The 16,254-nt window shown below is 41.2% G+C and overlaps 1 protein-coding gene across 2 annotated transcripts in view; it reads left to right on the forward strand.

Annotated features, from left to right (window-relative positions):
- The window catches only part of SKIC3 (SKI3 subunit of superkiller complex), a 194,906-nt gene that overhangs the window by 60,321 nt on the left and 118,331 nt on the right, over positions 1-16,254 (forward strand). For both annotated transcript variants that reach the window (XM_073678321.1, XM_073678329.1), the window contains exons 17-20: positions 2,899-3,152; positions 4,585-4,687; positions 6,781-6,957; positions 7,277-7,421. In XM_073678321.1, coding sequence (XP_073534422.1) covers positions 2,899-3,152; positions 4,585-4,687; positions 6,781-6,957; positions 7,277-7,421 — 679 coding nt within the window. The remainder of the gene's footprint in view (positions 1-2,898; positions 3,153-4,584; positions 4,688-6,780; positions 6,958-7,276; positions 7,422-16,254) is intronic.

Raw genomic sequence — 16,254 nt, forward strand, 5'->3', positions numbered from 1 at the left:
ATAAGTTTATCCGAGTCACCAGCCTCAGAAATCGCAGGTTAACAGCAGCTCAGATTAGAGACCAGGTCAATGCCACACAGAGTTCTAGCAGCAGACACATCTCTTCAACAACTGTTAAGAGGAGACTTTGTGCAGCAGGCCTTCATGGTAAAATAGCTGCTAGGAAACCACTGCTAAGGACAGGCAACAAGCAGAAGAGACTTGTTTGGGCTAAAGAACACAAGGAATGGACATTAGACCAGTGGAAATCTGTGCTTTGGTCTGATGAGGCCAAATTTGAGATCTTTGGTTCCAACCACCGTGTGTTTGTGCGACGCAGAAAAGGTGAACGGATGGACTCTACATGTCTGGTTCCCACCGTGAAGCATGGAGGAGGAGGTGTGATGGTGTGGGGGTGCTTTGCTGGTGACACTGTTTGGGATTTATTCAAAATTGAAGGCATACTGAACCAGCTTGGCTACCATAGCATCTTGCAGCGACATGCTATTCCATCCGGTTTGCATTTAGTTGGACCATTATTTTTTTTCAACAGGTTAATGACCCCAAACACACTTCAAGGCTGTGTAAGGGCTATCTGACCAAGAAGGAGAGTGATGGGGTGCTACGCCAGATGAGCTGGCCTCCACAGTCACCAGACCTGAACCCAATCGAGATGGTTTGGGGTGAGCTGGACCGCAGAGTGAAGGCAAAAGGGCCAACAAGTGCTAAGCATCTTTGGGAACTCCTTCAAGATTGTTGGAAGACCATTTCCGGTGACTACCTCTTGAAGCTCATCAAGAAAATGCCAAGAGTGTGCAAAGCAGTCAGCAAAGCAAAAGGTGGCTACTTTGAAGAACCTAGAATATAAGACATATTTTCAGTTGTTTCACACTTTTTTGTTAAGTATATAATTCCACATGTGTTAATTCATAGTTTTGATGCCATCAGTGTGAATGTACAATTTTCATAGTCATGAAAATGCAGAAAAATCTTTAAATGAGAAGGTGTGTCCAAACTTTTGGTCTGTACTGTGTGTATACATATATGTGTATATATATATATATATATATGTGTATGTGTGTATATATATATATATATATATATATATATATATGTGTGTATGTGTATGTATGTATATATATATAATATATATATATATATATATACAAGTCTGGCAGAAAATAAGAGACCACTGTTAAATTTTCATTTTCACTGATTTTTCTCTTTATAGGTATATTTTTGAGTCACATGTACATTGTTGTTTTATTCTATAAACTACTGACAACATGTCTCCGAAATTCAAAGCGAAAAATTTTGTATTTATTTGTAGCAAATGAGAAATCGTCAAAATAATAAAAAAGAAACAGTGCTTTCAGACCTCAAATAATGCAAATAAAACAAGTTCTTCTTCATTTGGAAACAACAATACTCATGTTTTATCTCAGGAAGAGTTCAGAAATCAATATTTAGTGGAATAACCATGATTTTTAATCCCAGCTTTCATGCGTCTTGGCATGCTTTCCACCTGTCTTTCACGCTGCTTTTGGGTGACCTTATGCCACTCCTGGCACAAAAATGTAAGCGGTTCTTCTTTGTTTGATGGCTTGTGACTATCCATCTTCCTCTTGATTACATTCCAGAGGTTTTCAATGGGGTTCAGGTCTGGAGATTGGGCTGGCCATGACAGGGTCTTGATGTGCTGCTCCTTCATCCACACATTGATTGACCTAGCTGTGTGGCATGGGGCATTTTCCTGCTGGAAAAAAACAGTCCTCAGAGTTGGGGAACATTGCCTGAGCAGAAGGAAGCAAGTGTTTTTCTAGGATAACCTTGTATGCGGATTGATTCATACGTCCTTCGCAAAGATTAACCTGCTCAATTCCAGCCTTGCTGAACCATCCCCAGATCATCACCGATCCTCCACCAAATTTCACAGTGGGTGCAAGACACTGTGGCTTGTATGCCTCTCCAGGTCTCCGTCTAACCATTAGACGACCAGGTGTTGGGCAAAGCTGAAAATTAGACTCATCAGAGAAGATTACATTACTCCAGTCCTCTATGGTCCAATCCTTATGGTCTTTGGCAAACTTCAGCCTGGCTCTCCTTATATATATAATTTTTTTTTTTTGCCTAAAATAAAAAGGAAATGTGTCATCTTTAACTTTAGGCCTTTTAGAGATCATTTCATCTTCAGCTTGCTTAACTGTCCACAATAACAGTAATGTTGCTTGACTGCTGGACCATTCACTCTCCATGGGGCTGCTGGAAAAAGCTGAGCTAAGTCCTTGGCAGCCCCATAGGGAATGATGGAGTGGCGGTCGTTCTGCTGGTGCAGTCACAGCACAGGGACACCCACCAATCAACAGGTTATCATTTACTTTGTGAATAGGAGATTACTTGTTTATATTGGTTATGCAGAAAACTCCTTTAACACATTATTAACTAAAGCCTACCATTATACGTCAGTCACTCTTTATTCAGTTAACACCTGAACCTAATTATCGGTGAAAACCCCATTGCTATGTTTTTCTACAACTCTCCTGTATTCTGTTGGATATGTGGCGGTCATATTTTTTCCCCAAACTAATGGCTTTGATGCAGCAAGACAACAGGTTGTTATTGATTGCATCCACAGTTTCCTTTTACTCCCTGCCCTCACAGCTTGCATGATCTCCACAAGTGGTTTCCAGTCTTGTTCTCACATGAGTCTGTAATACTGTCACTTACTAAGTCCTGTTGTGTAGGATGGAGCACTAATTGCCGTACCCTTTGTGTCATGCACTTGGTATGGGTTCTCTGGTCAGTACACGAAGCATTTACCATTTGCCATTTGATTTTTATTGAAATATTTTGAAATAAACGTATTCACTTGTCTAAAATCCCTTTTCTCATTTATTGGTCATTTTGGTAACGATTTAGCTTGCACGCTGCTCTGAGAGCCGACCCCAAGGACCCCAACTGCTGGGAGTGTTTAGGAGAAGCATACCTGAGTAGAGGGGGCTATTCTACCGCTCTGAAGTCCTTTATGAAAGCCAGTGAACTGAACCCAGATTCAATGTACAGTGCATACAAAATCGCATCCATCAAACAGATCCTGGGCACGTATACGGAAGCAGTGACTGAATACCAGCAAATCCTACAGAAGGCCGGAGAATATGTGCCGGCGCTGAAAGGTAGTGTCATCTCATCACACAACAGTGAAGAGCCAATGTATGGCCAGGAATCCTTACTATAGTGCACTAATCAGACTGAGCTTTATACTGTCAGTGTAATCAGTGTGGGATCATGGTAATTACTCTTTACATCTCATTAATTAATAACTTAGAGGAGTTTTTTTGCTTTTTTTTCTATCTAGCCCTCTTTTTTTTCTAAAAATTAAAAGGCTATGGCGTCACATTTATAAAAGTAAAATAAAAGTTCTCCCTCCTTACTTCATCCATTGAGCTGACAGTTTTTGCATGTAGCACTTAGCACTGGTTTTGCCACCATTATACTGTCTCTGTAAAGCAAGGTCTTCTCCCCTTGAAGCCAGAAGGTGGAATAGCTGCCCCTAGGAACCTTCTTCAGGAATCCTTATAAAATCCACCATGGATAATACAGAATAGCTACTCATCTGGAGCCATTTGGCAGTGCTAATGCTGAATTAACCCCTTCCCATCAATCATAAACATGTAATACATGGACATTTGACATTAGTTTGACATTAATATATATATATATATATTTTTTTTTTCATGATAATGATCTCACAGTTACTGATAGAGTTTCCTGTAAGATCAGTGGCAAGAACGTGGCTATAATACTTATCCCGGCAGTAGTATTTAATGCTGGGGTAAGAGAAAATGGTGTAAATGACATCAATGCTGTGATTTAAAGGGATTTTTCACAAGTAGGATATTGATGATCTATCCTCAGCTCCACCCTTCTCTCACTCTGTTTAGTGGCCACTCTTGGGTACTGCGCATAAAAAAATTGATCTCTTATAGCCAAGGGCAGAGCTGTGGTCTATTCCATACAGAGTTCACATCCAGCCTCTACTGAGGCTGGTAGCAGATTAGTCATGGGGATGCCAGGTGTCGAACCCCACCAATCTGATAATGATGACCTATCTTAATTTATGATAAACCCCTATGAAGCCAATTTGGCACATGTGTTGAACATGCGCTGTGCTCGTATTGCAATACCCACCCTGGCCTCCAGGGCTTCAGACCTGAGCTAACTGTTTCATTGACATATGTGATGCAGTGAGCTCAGGTCAGGAGAACCGCCAGTCAGGCCGGGTATTGTGATCTGAGCACGGTCCGTGTTTCATGGCTGTGCGAAACTGGCCTAAGAAAGTGAAAAAAATTTGATAAAATGTAAATGTATATAGCACTTGTACCTTGGATTTACATAGATTGTGCAAGTTTCACACAATGTATTTTTATTGATGCATGAACCATCAAATTAAGAGAATAGACACTAACATGATGGCAATCCGTGATGACTTGTATGAATAGACAATTTCCTAATATTAAGGTTATTTCTTTTTCGTCTTCCACATCTTTCCGCACATAACGGTTTAGTAACTGTCATGTTATGTAGCTAGCTTTATATGTCTTGCAGGGCTCGGTGAATGTCACCTGATGCTTGCTAAAGGGGCGCTTGCTGATTTCCTTGATGGCAAAGCTGTAGATGTTATCGAAAAGGGTATTGAGTATTTGACAAGGTTAGTAAGAAACTTAAATTTTCATCACAATAAGTTCTCTTTTATGTACAGTGGCTTGCAAAAGTATTCACCCCCCTTGGCACTTTTTTGTGTTTTGCTATCTCGCAACCTGAAATTTCAGCGTTTTGTTTTTTTTTATGAGGATTTGCATCAGTTCATGTAAAGAACATGCCTACAACTGTGAACATTTAGTTTTCTTTTTATTGTGAAGCAAACAAGAAATAGGACAAAATAACTGAAAACTTCAGTGTGCATAACTATTCACCCCCTAAAGTCAGTACTTTGTAGAGCCTCCTTTTGCGGCAATTGCAGCTGCAAGTCGCTTTAGATAAGTCTCTATGAGCTTTCACCATCTTGCCACTGGGATTTTTGCCCATTCCTAAAGGCAAAACTATTCCAGCTCCTTCAAGTTAGATGGTTTCCTCTGCTGAACAGAAATCTTCAAGTCTGACCACAGATTCTCAATTGGATTAAGGTCTAGGCTTTAACTAGGCCACTCAAAAACATTTACACGTTTCCCCTTAAACCACTCGAGTCTTGCTTTAGCAGTATACTTTGGGTCATTGTCTTGTTGGAAGGTGAACCTCCGTCCCAGTGTCAAATCACTGAAACAGTGAAGCAGGTTGTACTCAAGGATATCCGTGTATTTCTCACCATCCATCGTCTCCTCGACTCGGACCATTTTCCCTGTCCGTGCTGCCGAAAAACATCTTCACAGCATGATTCTGCCACCACCATGTTTCACTGTGGTGATGGTATTCTTGGGGTGATGAGGTGTGTTGGTTTGGTGCCAGACATAGCATTTACCTTGTTGGCCAAAACGTTTGGGGAGTCTCCCACATGTCTTTTGGCAAACTCAAAATGAGCTTTACAATTTTTGTGTGTAAGTAAAGGCTTCTTTCTGCCCACTCTTTCATAAAAGCCACTTCTATGCAGTGTACGGCTTATTGTGGTCGTATGGACAGATATTCCAGTCTCTGCTTGGGAACTCTGCAGCTTCTTTAGGGTTACTGTCTTTGTGCTGCATCTCTGATTAATGCTCTCCTTTCTCGGACTGAGAGTATTGGTGAGCGTCCCCCTCTTGGCAGGTTTGTTGTGGTACCATGTTCTTTCCATTTGATGATAATGGATTTTATGGTGCTTCGGAGATTCATCAGAGATTGGGATTTTTTTTTTCGAACCTAACCCTGACTTGTACTTCTCAACAACTTTGTCCCTGACTTGTTTGGAGATCTCTTTGGTCTTCATGGTGTTGTTTGGTTAGTCGTCCCTCTTGCTTAATGGTGCTGCAGCCTCTGTGGCCTTTCAGTAAAGGTGTGTATATACTGACAGACCATGTGATACTGAGATTGCACACAGGCGGACTTCCTTTCCCTAAGCATGTGACTTATGAAGGTAATGGCTTGCACCAGAAATTTTTAGGGGCTTAATAGCAAAAGGGGTGAATACATATGCACATGGCAATTTTGTTATTTGATCCCATAAATTTAATTTATGCATATATTTTTCTCACTTCACCAACTTTGACTATTTAGTGCTGATGCATCACATACAAATCAGGATTAGAAAAATATTTAAAAACAGGTGGTAATGTAACAAAATAGGTAAAAAGCCAAGGGGGGTGAATAGTTTTGCAAGCCACTGTAATGTGCAGAATAATCATGGCATCTGTCATCTTTACCATTTGGCTATAAACATATTAAACAATATGTAACTCATTGCTTATACATGATTATTGCTTATTTTTAGAAATTAGCTAAAAGATTCTCAGGACCCTGGTCCAGTGAGCAGGTCAGTATTCGGTGGCCGCTGTACTGGAGCCCTGTAAGCAGTCTCCTACCCACCAGCATCCTGGGCTCCTCTTTTGATTGGCCACCTTGTGGCTACATTATTATATAGTGTCACACACACATGACCTCACACCAGGCCGGCTAATTAAAAGAAGAGCCGCCGATAACTGCAGGTAAGAGGCATTTCACAGGGCTCCTGTCCAGCGGTCACAGAATACTCACATGCCAGATGGACCAGGATCCTACAAATTCATTTACTAATTTTGCATAATAAGACCTTATATTTTTTTCTATAAACTCTAGAGCAGTTCAGCAACGCCCTGACCTGTTATGTCTGTGGAAACTACTTGGAGATTCTTGCTCCTGTTTGCATCTGATCTCCCCAGCCAAAGTCAGAGTTCATGTCATGGGTGCCATTGTAGGACAGAATACAGCTCAGAAGCTACTGAATAAATCTGAGATCTTGGAACTTGGGGGAAGGTAGGAACTAAGTACTTGATTGTTAACACAGAATCTGTATGTAAAATAATTAATAGATGTTAAACTATATTGCTACTCATATGGCGAGTCCTATGCCGTAAGGACAGGTTCAGTCCATAGAAGTCTATGGATGCATCTGGTGTTTGCAGATTGTACTCTAGAAATGGTCTGCACCTATCCTTATCAGTGGTTTCATTGTTTCTAGCCATAATATGTGCTTTTCAATAATTTCATATTGGATGATGGCTTCAGCAAGTCTGTAAATATTTGGAGGATTGAGATACTAAGTTGGCACACCCCTGTACCTTACTCTTTGCAGGTGTTATGGTCGGGCACTGAAGCTTCAGCCGTCTGCAAACATATGGTATGATCTTGGCATCAGTTATTTCTACCAGGCACAGCATTCTCTGATTTCTGACCACACAGGAAGTAACCAGCATGATTTATTGGAAAAGTCCGTGCAGGTAATGTGTGATGCGTAGGGTATGCCCACCACTGAACACTGTACAGCTTAGGTATAGATACATTATGTACATTAAGTTATCATCACTTCCATTAATGTTGTCGATTTTCGATGAGGATACTGTGCTGAAAATCCACCACAAAATGTACCACAATACATGAGAGAAGAGTTTAGAAAACCCCTTTTACATACACTGGAAAGAGTTGGTTTAGTCAAAAGATCATATGATGGATGAAAGAAATCTGCAATCTGCTCTATTCTGCCACAGGGTCCATTGCGATGCATATAATATAATTGAATTTTAGTGTGTTCTTTATTTATCTGTAGAAACACAGATTTATAATGCACAGCTGAAAGCACAGTTCTGCCAACAGTTACCAAAAATGGTCAACAAGCTTTTTAACAATTAGGCTGATTTTCTCTAATGCATTAGTGCAGGTAGTTTTTCCTACATTACTGTACGGTGCCGGTTTTCAAGATCAGAAGCAGACTACCAGAGCAGGCATGTGAAACCATTAAAGGTGTTATCTAGTTAGGCAGCGGGGAGCCGGCTGTCAATCTGCATGACATCGCCAATCATGCCCCGTCAACAGAGCAGAGCAGAAGAGAAGCCTCTGCATTGCAAACGTGACATCAGTGATCTGCGCTGGGCAGAACAGGCAGGTAGTGAGCAACTACCTGCCTGTTACTGCTTAGGCCCACAGTAAAGAATGGGAATGTTGGGGGATAGCAGTCCTGAGTTGTGAATGCTGCTCTACACTTTATATACACTGTAATGCCGGATCAGTACAGGTATTAGGTAACGCTAACCAAGCACATAGGGCATGCAAGGTATTTAAGGGAGTTACTCTAAATACTGTAGATTAATTCTGAACTGTAAATCTAAGGTTATTCTGAATGAACTTGACTACCATCAAATAGTTCACATACACGTTGAAAAGGTTGTCCCTCATCAGATTAGGGATCCGCAGCCAATATTGACTGTTACTTACACGACCATTATAAAGTGGAGCTTGAATTGTCCATCAGTCCTGCAGCAGTCCTGGGTAGTGACATAGAAAATTAGAAAAAGTAGCACCACTGTAAAAGCAAAAAAAAACCTCATACAGTACTGTCATACATAAAGTAAAATTAGGTGAGCATGTAAGAAATGATTGGGAATGGGAAAATATTCCAAGTACACCCTTAATGGAAAAACAGGGGATTGGGATACTTTAATCAATTATATGAGGATTATTTTTGCTCATTTGAGAATTTCAAACAGACCTTTAATCTGTGTAGCTCTGATTTCGTCAAGTATCTACAATTACAGCTCGCGATTAGAGCTCAGGAGTCTATCTCCGATCTGTCCATCTCCTTGAATGGGGTGTTGGACTCTGTGGTAAATGGCAAAAATACTAAAGGCCTGATATCTTTCATGTATAATTCCTTGTTACTAAAAATCCTGGGAGATCCTATGGTTGCAGTTAAATCGAGTTGGGAGAGGGATATGGGACATATTACTTCACAGGAGTGGGATGATATTTTAGAGTCACCAGGGAAAATATCGATAAATATGGCTCAGAAGATCTCAAATATTTCTCATACACAGAGTATATAAAACTCCAAAAGTACTATACAGGATGGGTTTCAGGACGGATGATTGTTGCCCACGTTGTAGGGAAGATGATGCTGATTTAGTCCATATGTTGTGGTTCTGCTCCCACTTGGTTGGGTTGTGGGAGGATGTGGAGATTGATTTTTGAGGTCTTTAACCACTTCGCACCAGAGCCTGTTTTTGCCTTCGTGACCGGGCCAATTTTTTCAATTCTGACCACTGTCACTTTATGAAGTGATTACTCTGGAACGCTTCAACGTATTCCCCTGATTCTGAGATTGTTTTTTCGTGACATATTGTACTTCATGATACTGGTAAAATTTCTTACGTTTATTTGTGAAAAAATCGGAAATTTGGCGAAAATTTTGAAAATTTTGCAATTTTCTAACTTTGAATTTTCATGCCCTTAAATCAGAGAGATATGTCACACAAAATAGTTAATAAATAACATTTCCCACATGTCTACTTTACATCAGCACAATTTTGGAACCAAAATTTTTTTTTCTTAGGGAGCTATAAGGGTTAAAAGTTGAACAGCGATTTCTCATTTTTCCAACAAAATTTACAAAAACATTTTTTTAGGGACCACATCATATTTGAAGTCACTTTGAGAGGTCTTTATGACAGAAAATACCCAAAAGTGACACCATTCTAAAAACTGCACCCCTCAAGGTGCTCAAAACCACATTCAAGAACTTTATTAACCCTTCAGGTGCTTCACAGGAATTTTTGGAATGTGGAAGAAAAAAATTAACATTTAACTTTTTTCACAAAAATGTTACTTTAGACCCAATTTTTTCTATTTTCACAGGGGTAACAGGAAAAAATGGACCCCAAATTTTTTTGTGCAATTTCTCTTGAGTGTGCTGATACCCCATATGTGAGGGAAAACCACTGTTTGGGCGCACTGCAGGGTTCGGAAGGGAAGGAGCGCCATTTGACTTTTTGAATGTAAAATTTGTCTGAATAATTAGCGGATGCCATGTTGCGTTTGGAGAGCTCCTGAAGTGCCTAAACAGTGGAAACCCCCCACAAGTGACACCATTTTGGAAACTAGACCCCTTAGGGAACTTATCTAGATGTGTGGTGAGCACCTTGAACCCCGAGGTGCTTCACAGAAGTTTATAATATTGAGCTGTAAAAATAAAATTTTCACATTTTTCCCACAAAAACGTTTTTCATCCCTTAATTTTGCATTATCATAAGGGTAATAGGAAAAATTGCACCATGAAATTTGTTGTGCAATTTCTCCTGAACACGCTGATACCCCATATGTGGAGGCAAACCACTGTTTGGGCGCACGGCAGGGTTTGAAAGGGAAGGAGCGCCATTTGACTTTTTGAATGTAAAATTTGTTTGAATAATTAGCGGACGCCATGTTGCATTTGGGGAGCCCCTGATGTGCCTAAACAGTGGAAACCCCCCACAAGTGACACCATTTTGGAAACTAGACCCCTTAGGGAACTTATCTAGATGTGTGGTGAGCACCTTGAACCCCAAGGTGCTTCACAGAAGATTATAATATTGAGCTGTAAAAATAAAATTTTCTAATTTTTCCCACAAAACCGTTTTTCATCCCTTAATTTTGCATTATCGTAAGGGTAATAGGATAAATTGCACCATGAAATTTGTTGTGCAATTTCTCCTGAGTACGCTGATACCCCATATGTGGGGGAAAACCACTGCTTTGGTGTACGGCAGGGTTCGGAAGAGAAAGGAGCGCTATGTTGGCTGGGATAGGTTGCAGACACCATGTCACATTTGAAGAGTCGCTGACATGCCGAAACAGCAGAAACCCCCACAAGTGACCCCATTTTGTAAACTACGCCTCTCAAGGAATTCATCTAGGGAAGTAGTGAGTATTTTTTAATTTTTAAATTTATACCATTGGACAGTGAAAAAAGCATAATTCTATTTTTACCACAAAAAAATGTTTTACCCTCAGATTTTACATTTTCACACAGGGCAATGGGTAAAAATGGTGCCGAAATGTGTCACACAATTTCTTCTAAAAGTGTCAATACCCCATATGTGACCGTATCGTACCGCTCAGCCATACGGCGAGATCTGGTGGGGACGGAGTGCTATTTGACAATTGGAGAACAAATTATTGTAGAATAGGCATTTGGATTTGGGAGCACAAAATTTTCTGAATTTCTTTTGGGGGGCAAGGGCCATTTCGCTTTTCCAGAGCCTTTCTGCTACCAGTAACTTGGAAGTGCCTTATATTTTTAACAGATGACGGACCTGAGTGGGGACTAGCTTTTTTTGAGGACTGAGTTGAAGCTTTTATTGGGAACATTTTATGTAACATTTATCCGGCGCTCTAGGCTGAGCACTTACATCGGGGTTTCCATCTAAATTTCCAAGTGATATAATTCAGATGAAACCCCTGCGGGATCCATTCACTGTAATGAGGCAGCAGAGTTACTCTGGACTCCGTCTGGCCTCTGTTTAGCGGTGTCCTTTTTTTCAGAAGTGCACAAAACTGGCCAACCGCACTTTTATGCACGCCTAAAACAAATGACACCGTGGGATCCCAGGCTAGACGGCGTCCACAGTGGTCTATATCTGCCTCATTACAGGGAATCTTCCGTCATGGGTTCTGGCTGAATCACGTATTTCAGAGATTTACACGGAAACTCTGGTGTAAGTGCTCAGCGCAGAGCGCAGGATAAATGTGAGTAGAGCCTTACTGCGATCTTTCGGAGACATAATAAACAAATCAGTAGCAGGTGAAGAATTGGTTTTATTTATTTTTTACGCCGCTCCTCGTGCCGTATAAGTGATGAGATTACTTTATTCTTCGGGTCGGTGCGATTACAGAGATACCAGATTTATATCGGGTTTTTATGACTGACAGCTGTCACACACTAAAAGACGCTTTTTTTTGCAAAATCTAGTTTTTGCATCACCATATTTTGAGAGCTATAATTTTTCCATATTTCGGCTGATGTGATGGCTTGTTTTTTGCGGGACGAGTTGACATTTTTATTGGTACCATTTTTGGGTACGTGACATTTTGTGATCGCTTTCTATTCCGTTTTTTGGGAGGTAAAATTAACAAAAACCAATTCAGGTATTGTTCTTTGAGGTTTTTTTTTATGCCGTTCTGCGTGTGGTAAAAGTGATAAGGCAACTTTATTCTTCGGGTCAGTACATTTACAGCGATACTACACTTACTGTATATTTTTTTATGTTTTGGCGCTTTTACACAATAAAACAAATTTATAGAAAAAAATATTTTTTTTGCATTGCTTTATTCTGAGCACTATAACTTTTTTATTTTTCGACTGATGGAGCTGTATGGCGGCTTGTTTTTTGCGGAACAAGATGACGTTTTCAGCGGTACCATTTTTATTTCTATTGCTTTTTGATCGCATTTTTTTCCACTTTTTGTTTGGCGATATGATGAAAAAGCATATTTTTTTGCTCCGTTTTTAATTTATTTTTATTACGGTGTGCACAGAAGGAGTTAATTAGTGTGACAGTTTTATAGCTCGGGTTGTTTTGGACGCGGTGATACCAAATATGTGTTCTTTTTTTGGTTTTGTAAAAATATACGGATTTATTGGTTTAATATTTTATTTATTTATTTTTATTTATTTTGTGATTTTTTTTTTAACAGTTTAAAAACTTTTTTTTTTACTTTTTTTACATTTTTACTTAGTCCCTGTATGGGACATTAATTTTTATTTTTCTGATCACTGATCTCATGTAATGTAATAGACATATATTACATTACATTACATGAGATCTTCCCTGTTTCAGTCAGAGTCTCCTGTCTGGCTCAGCTTGCAGGCTGAGCCAGACAGGACACCATATATGGCAGAGCTGGAGGCGGTCATGTGACCTCCAGCTGCCATAGCAACCCCAGGTCCTGGAAGGAATCTGAGGTCTTCGGAGGTAAGTAAGACGACCCCCTCTCCTCCTGCTGTCTCCTATATGCCGCGATCACTATAGATCGCAGCATATAGAAGACAGCAAAGGGTTAACATCACTGGGACCTGATCCAATCAGGTCCCGATGATGTTCCCTGTCAGAGCTAACGCTTTGCACCGGAATCGCAGTGCTTGCAGGACCCTGGGGGTCCTGAGCTCTGCGAGACCACCCACCGTTTTTAAACGTCCGTGCTGCACAGAGCCCAGGCAGCGCAGACGTTTATGTACAGTGGGCGGTCGGGAACCGGTTAAAATTCAAATATCTCTTAGTCCTGTAGTGTGTGTGTTGGGCGATGTGGGAGACATTGGAAATTCATCCCCAGTATGACTGGCTATTGCTAAAATACTGTATAAAACCAGAAAGTCCATAGCTAAACACTGGCTGGCAAAAATTGCTCCGTCAGTGCAAGAGGTTGTGAGCTGCTTAAATACCACCATCTTGATGGAAAAAATTATATATATCAAAAGGAGGGCATCCAGAAATTTGGTAAACAGTGGGGGGATGGGATTAAATACCCAGCAGTGGTGTCGGAGATAATGGCAAGAGAGGTCATATTTAACTTACTTCTCCTTCAATAGTTACATAGTTTCATAGTTTATAAGGCCGAAAAAAGACAAGCGTCCATCCAGTTCAGCCTATTTCTTGTGCACTGCAGCTATTCCGCAGCGTTGATCCAGGGGAAGGCAACAAAAAACCATGCGGTATAGGCCAATTTACATCTTTGAGGAAAAATTCACTTCCTGACACCAATCTGGCAGTCAGATTAAATCCCTGGATTAATTAACTAAGCATAATATGTAATTTTATTGTTCTCAAGAAAGGCGTCCAGGCCTCTCTTGAATTCATTAAGTGAGTTGGACATCACCACTTCCTCTCCCAGAGAGTTCCAGAGTCTCACGGCTCTGACCGTAAAGAATCCCCTTCTATGCTGGTGCAGGAACCTCCTTTCCTCCAGACGCATAGTGTGCCCCCTCGTCTTTGTCACCATCCTTGGTATAAACAGGTCATGGGAGAGATCTCTGTACTGCCCCCTGATGTATTTATACATATTTATGAGGTCTCCCCTAAGCCTTCTCTTTTCCAATGTAAATAGGCCTAATTTTGACAACCTCTCTGGGTATTCTAGTCCCTCCATTCCCTTTATTACCTTAGCTGCCATCGTTTGTACCCTCTCTAGTTCCAATATGTCTTTCCTGAGCACCGGAGCCCAGAATTGTGCACAATATTCTAAGTGCGGCCTTACCAGCTCTTTATACAGAGGAAGAACAATGTTCTCATCATATGCCCCTATTCCTCTTCTGATGCATGCCATGACTCTATTTGCCTTTGCAGCTGCTGCCTGACACTGGGCACTCCAATTTAATTTGCTATTAACCAAGACGCCCAGGTCCTTCTCCATGTCAGATTTCCCCAACGGTTTCCCATTTAATATGTATGGGTGACTGCTGTTTTTCTTTCCCATGTGCATGACCTTACATTTATCGGCATTGAACCCCATTTGCCATTTTTTGGCCCAACTCCCCAATTTATCTAAATCCTCCTGTAGCTGTGCCCTATCCTCATCTGTATTAACTACTTTACAAAGTTTAGTATCATCTGCAAATATTGCTATTTTACTATGCAACCCTTCCACTAGATCATTAATAAATATATTAAATAATATAGGGCCCAAGACAGACCCTTGAGGCACCCCGCTAGTAACCCTGACACACCCTGAGCTTACTCCATTGATAACCACCCTCTGCTTTCTATCACTCAGCCAGCTATTTACCCACTTGCACACATTATCCCCCAGACCAGGCATTCTCATTTTATATACCAACCTTTTGTGTGGCACGGTATCAAACGCTTTGGAGAAGTCAAGGTATACAACATCCACTGACTCTCCCCGGTCCAGCTGTGAGCTCACCTCCTCGTAGAAGGCGATCAGGTTTGTTTGGCAGGAGCGATCCCTCATGAATCCATGTTGATATGGAGTTAGACAGTTATTATCATTAAGATATTCTACAATAGCATCTCTAAGAAATCCTTCAAACAATTTACTCACAACAGACGTTAAGCTGACTGGTCTATAGTTCCCAGGGTCACTTTTAGACCCCTTATTGAATATTGGTACCACATTTGCTTGGCGCCAGTCTAGTGGGACAGTCCCTGTCCATAAAGAGTGCTTGAATATAAGATACAGCGGCCTGTCTATCACATTACTTAATTCTTTTAGTACCCGGGGGTGTATGCCATCTGGGCCTGGTGACTTGTCTATTTTGATATTATTTAGGCGTTTCTGAACTTCCCCCTGGGTTAGGTGGGTGATATTTAGCGGAGGGTTTACTTTATCAGGCTGTGTTCACACGATGCGTATTTCATGCGTTTCCGCGGCGTTTTTGCAGTTGCGTAAACGCCGCGGAAACGCATGAAAAACGCATGGTAGAAGGGCAGCAATGTTCCCCAATGGAAATCCGCATGTGCTGTGCCCATGATGCGGATTTTTCCGCAGCGTTAACGCTGCGGTCAAAAATCCGCAGCATGTCAATTAATTTTGCGGAAACGTGGCGATTTCGCCGCCATTGACTTGCATTAGAACGCGCCAATTCCGCAAGACAGCATTTGTACTTGCGTAATTGGTGCGTTCTAATGTGCGGATGGTACCCGGGTGTGGAGGAGAGGAGAGTCTCATCCACACCCAGGTACCATTGAAAAAGCTGTAAAAAGAAGAATAAAATAAAAAATAAATGTATTCTTACCATCTGTCGGCCCGCGCAGCGCTCCCGCTTGGTTCCCGGCACTTGCAGTGAGTTGTAGGACCTGCGGTGACGTCAGAGTCATGTGACGGGTCACGTGACGCTGACGTCGGCAGGTCTTTCAATTCAAAGTTGCCGGCAGCCGGGAGAACGGAGTGAGCAGGACAGCGCGGGCCATCGGAGGTAAGTATATACACTCTCTCGGTTCACACTGTATAAATCCATGCTGTTTGCATGGATTTATACAGTGTGACCTAGTTGTCAAGCACTTTCCAGGTGATGCTAACATCGCCTGGAAAGCGCTTGTCAATCTGCATGCGGAAACGCATGTGAATCTGCATGTGGATCCGCATGTATTCTGCAGGAAAAACGCATGCACAATCTGCATGCGTTTTTTCTGCCAGGGAGATGCAGAAATGATGCAGAAATTTTCTGCTTCATTTCTGCATCGTGTGCACATACCCTCACTCTGCATTTCCTCCGATAAATTGTTTTCTTTTGTGAAAACAGTGGAGAAGAAGCTATTGAGTAGGTTTGCTTTACCCTCATCGCCCTCT

The sequence above is a fragment of the Phyllobates terribilis genome, unplaced genomic scaffold, assembly GCF_046119375.1.
Source record: "Phyllobates terribilis strain yellow unplaced genomic scaffold, ASM4611937v1 Scaffold_1__5_contigs__length_1240528914, whole genome shotgun sequence".
In the NCBI taxonomy this organism is placed as follows: domain Eukaryota; kingdom Metazoa; phylum Chordata; class Amphibia; order Anura; family Dendrobatidae; genus Phyllobates; species Phyllobates terribilis.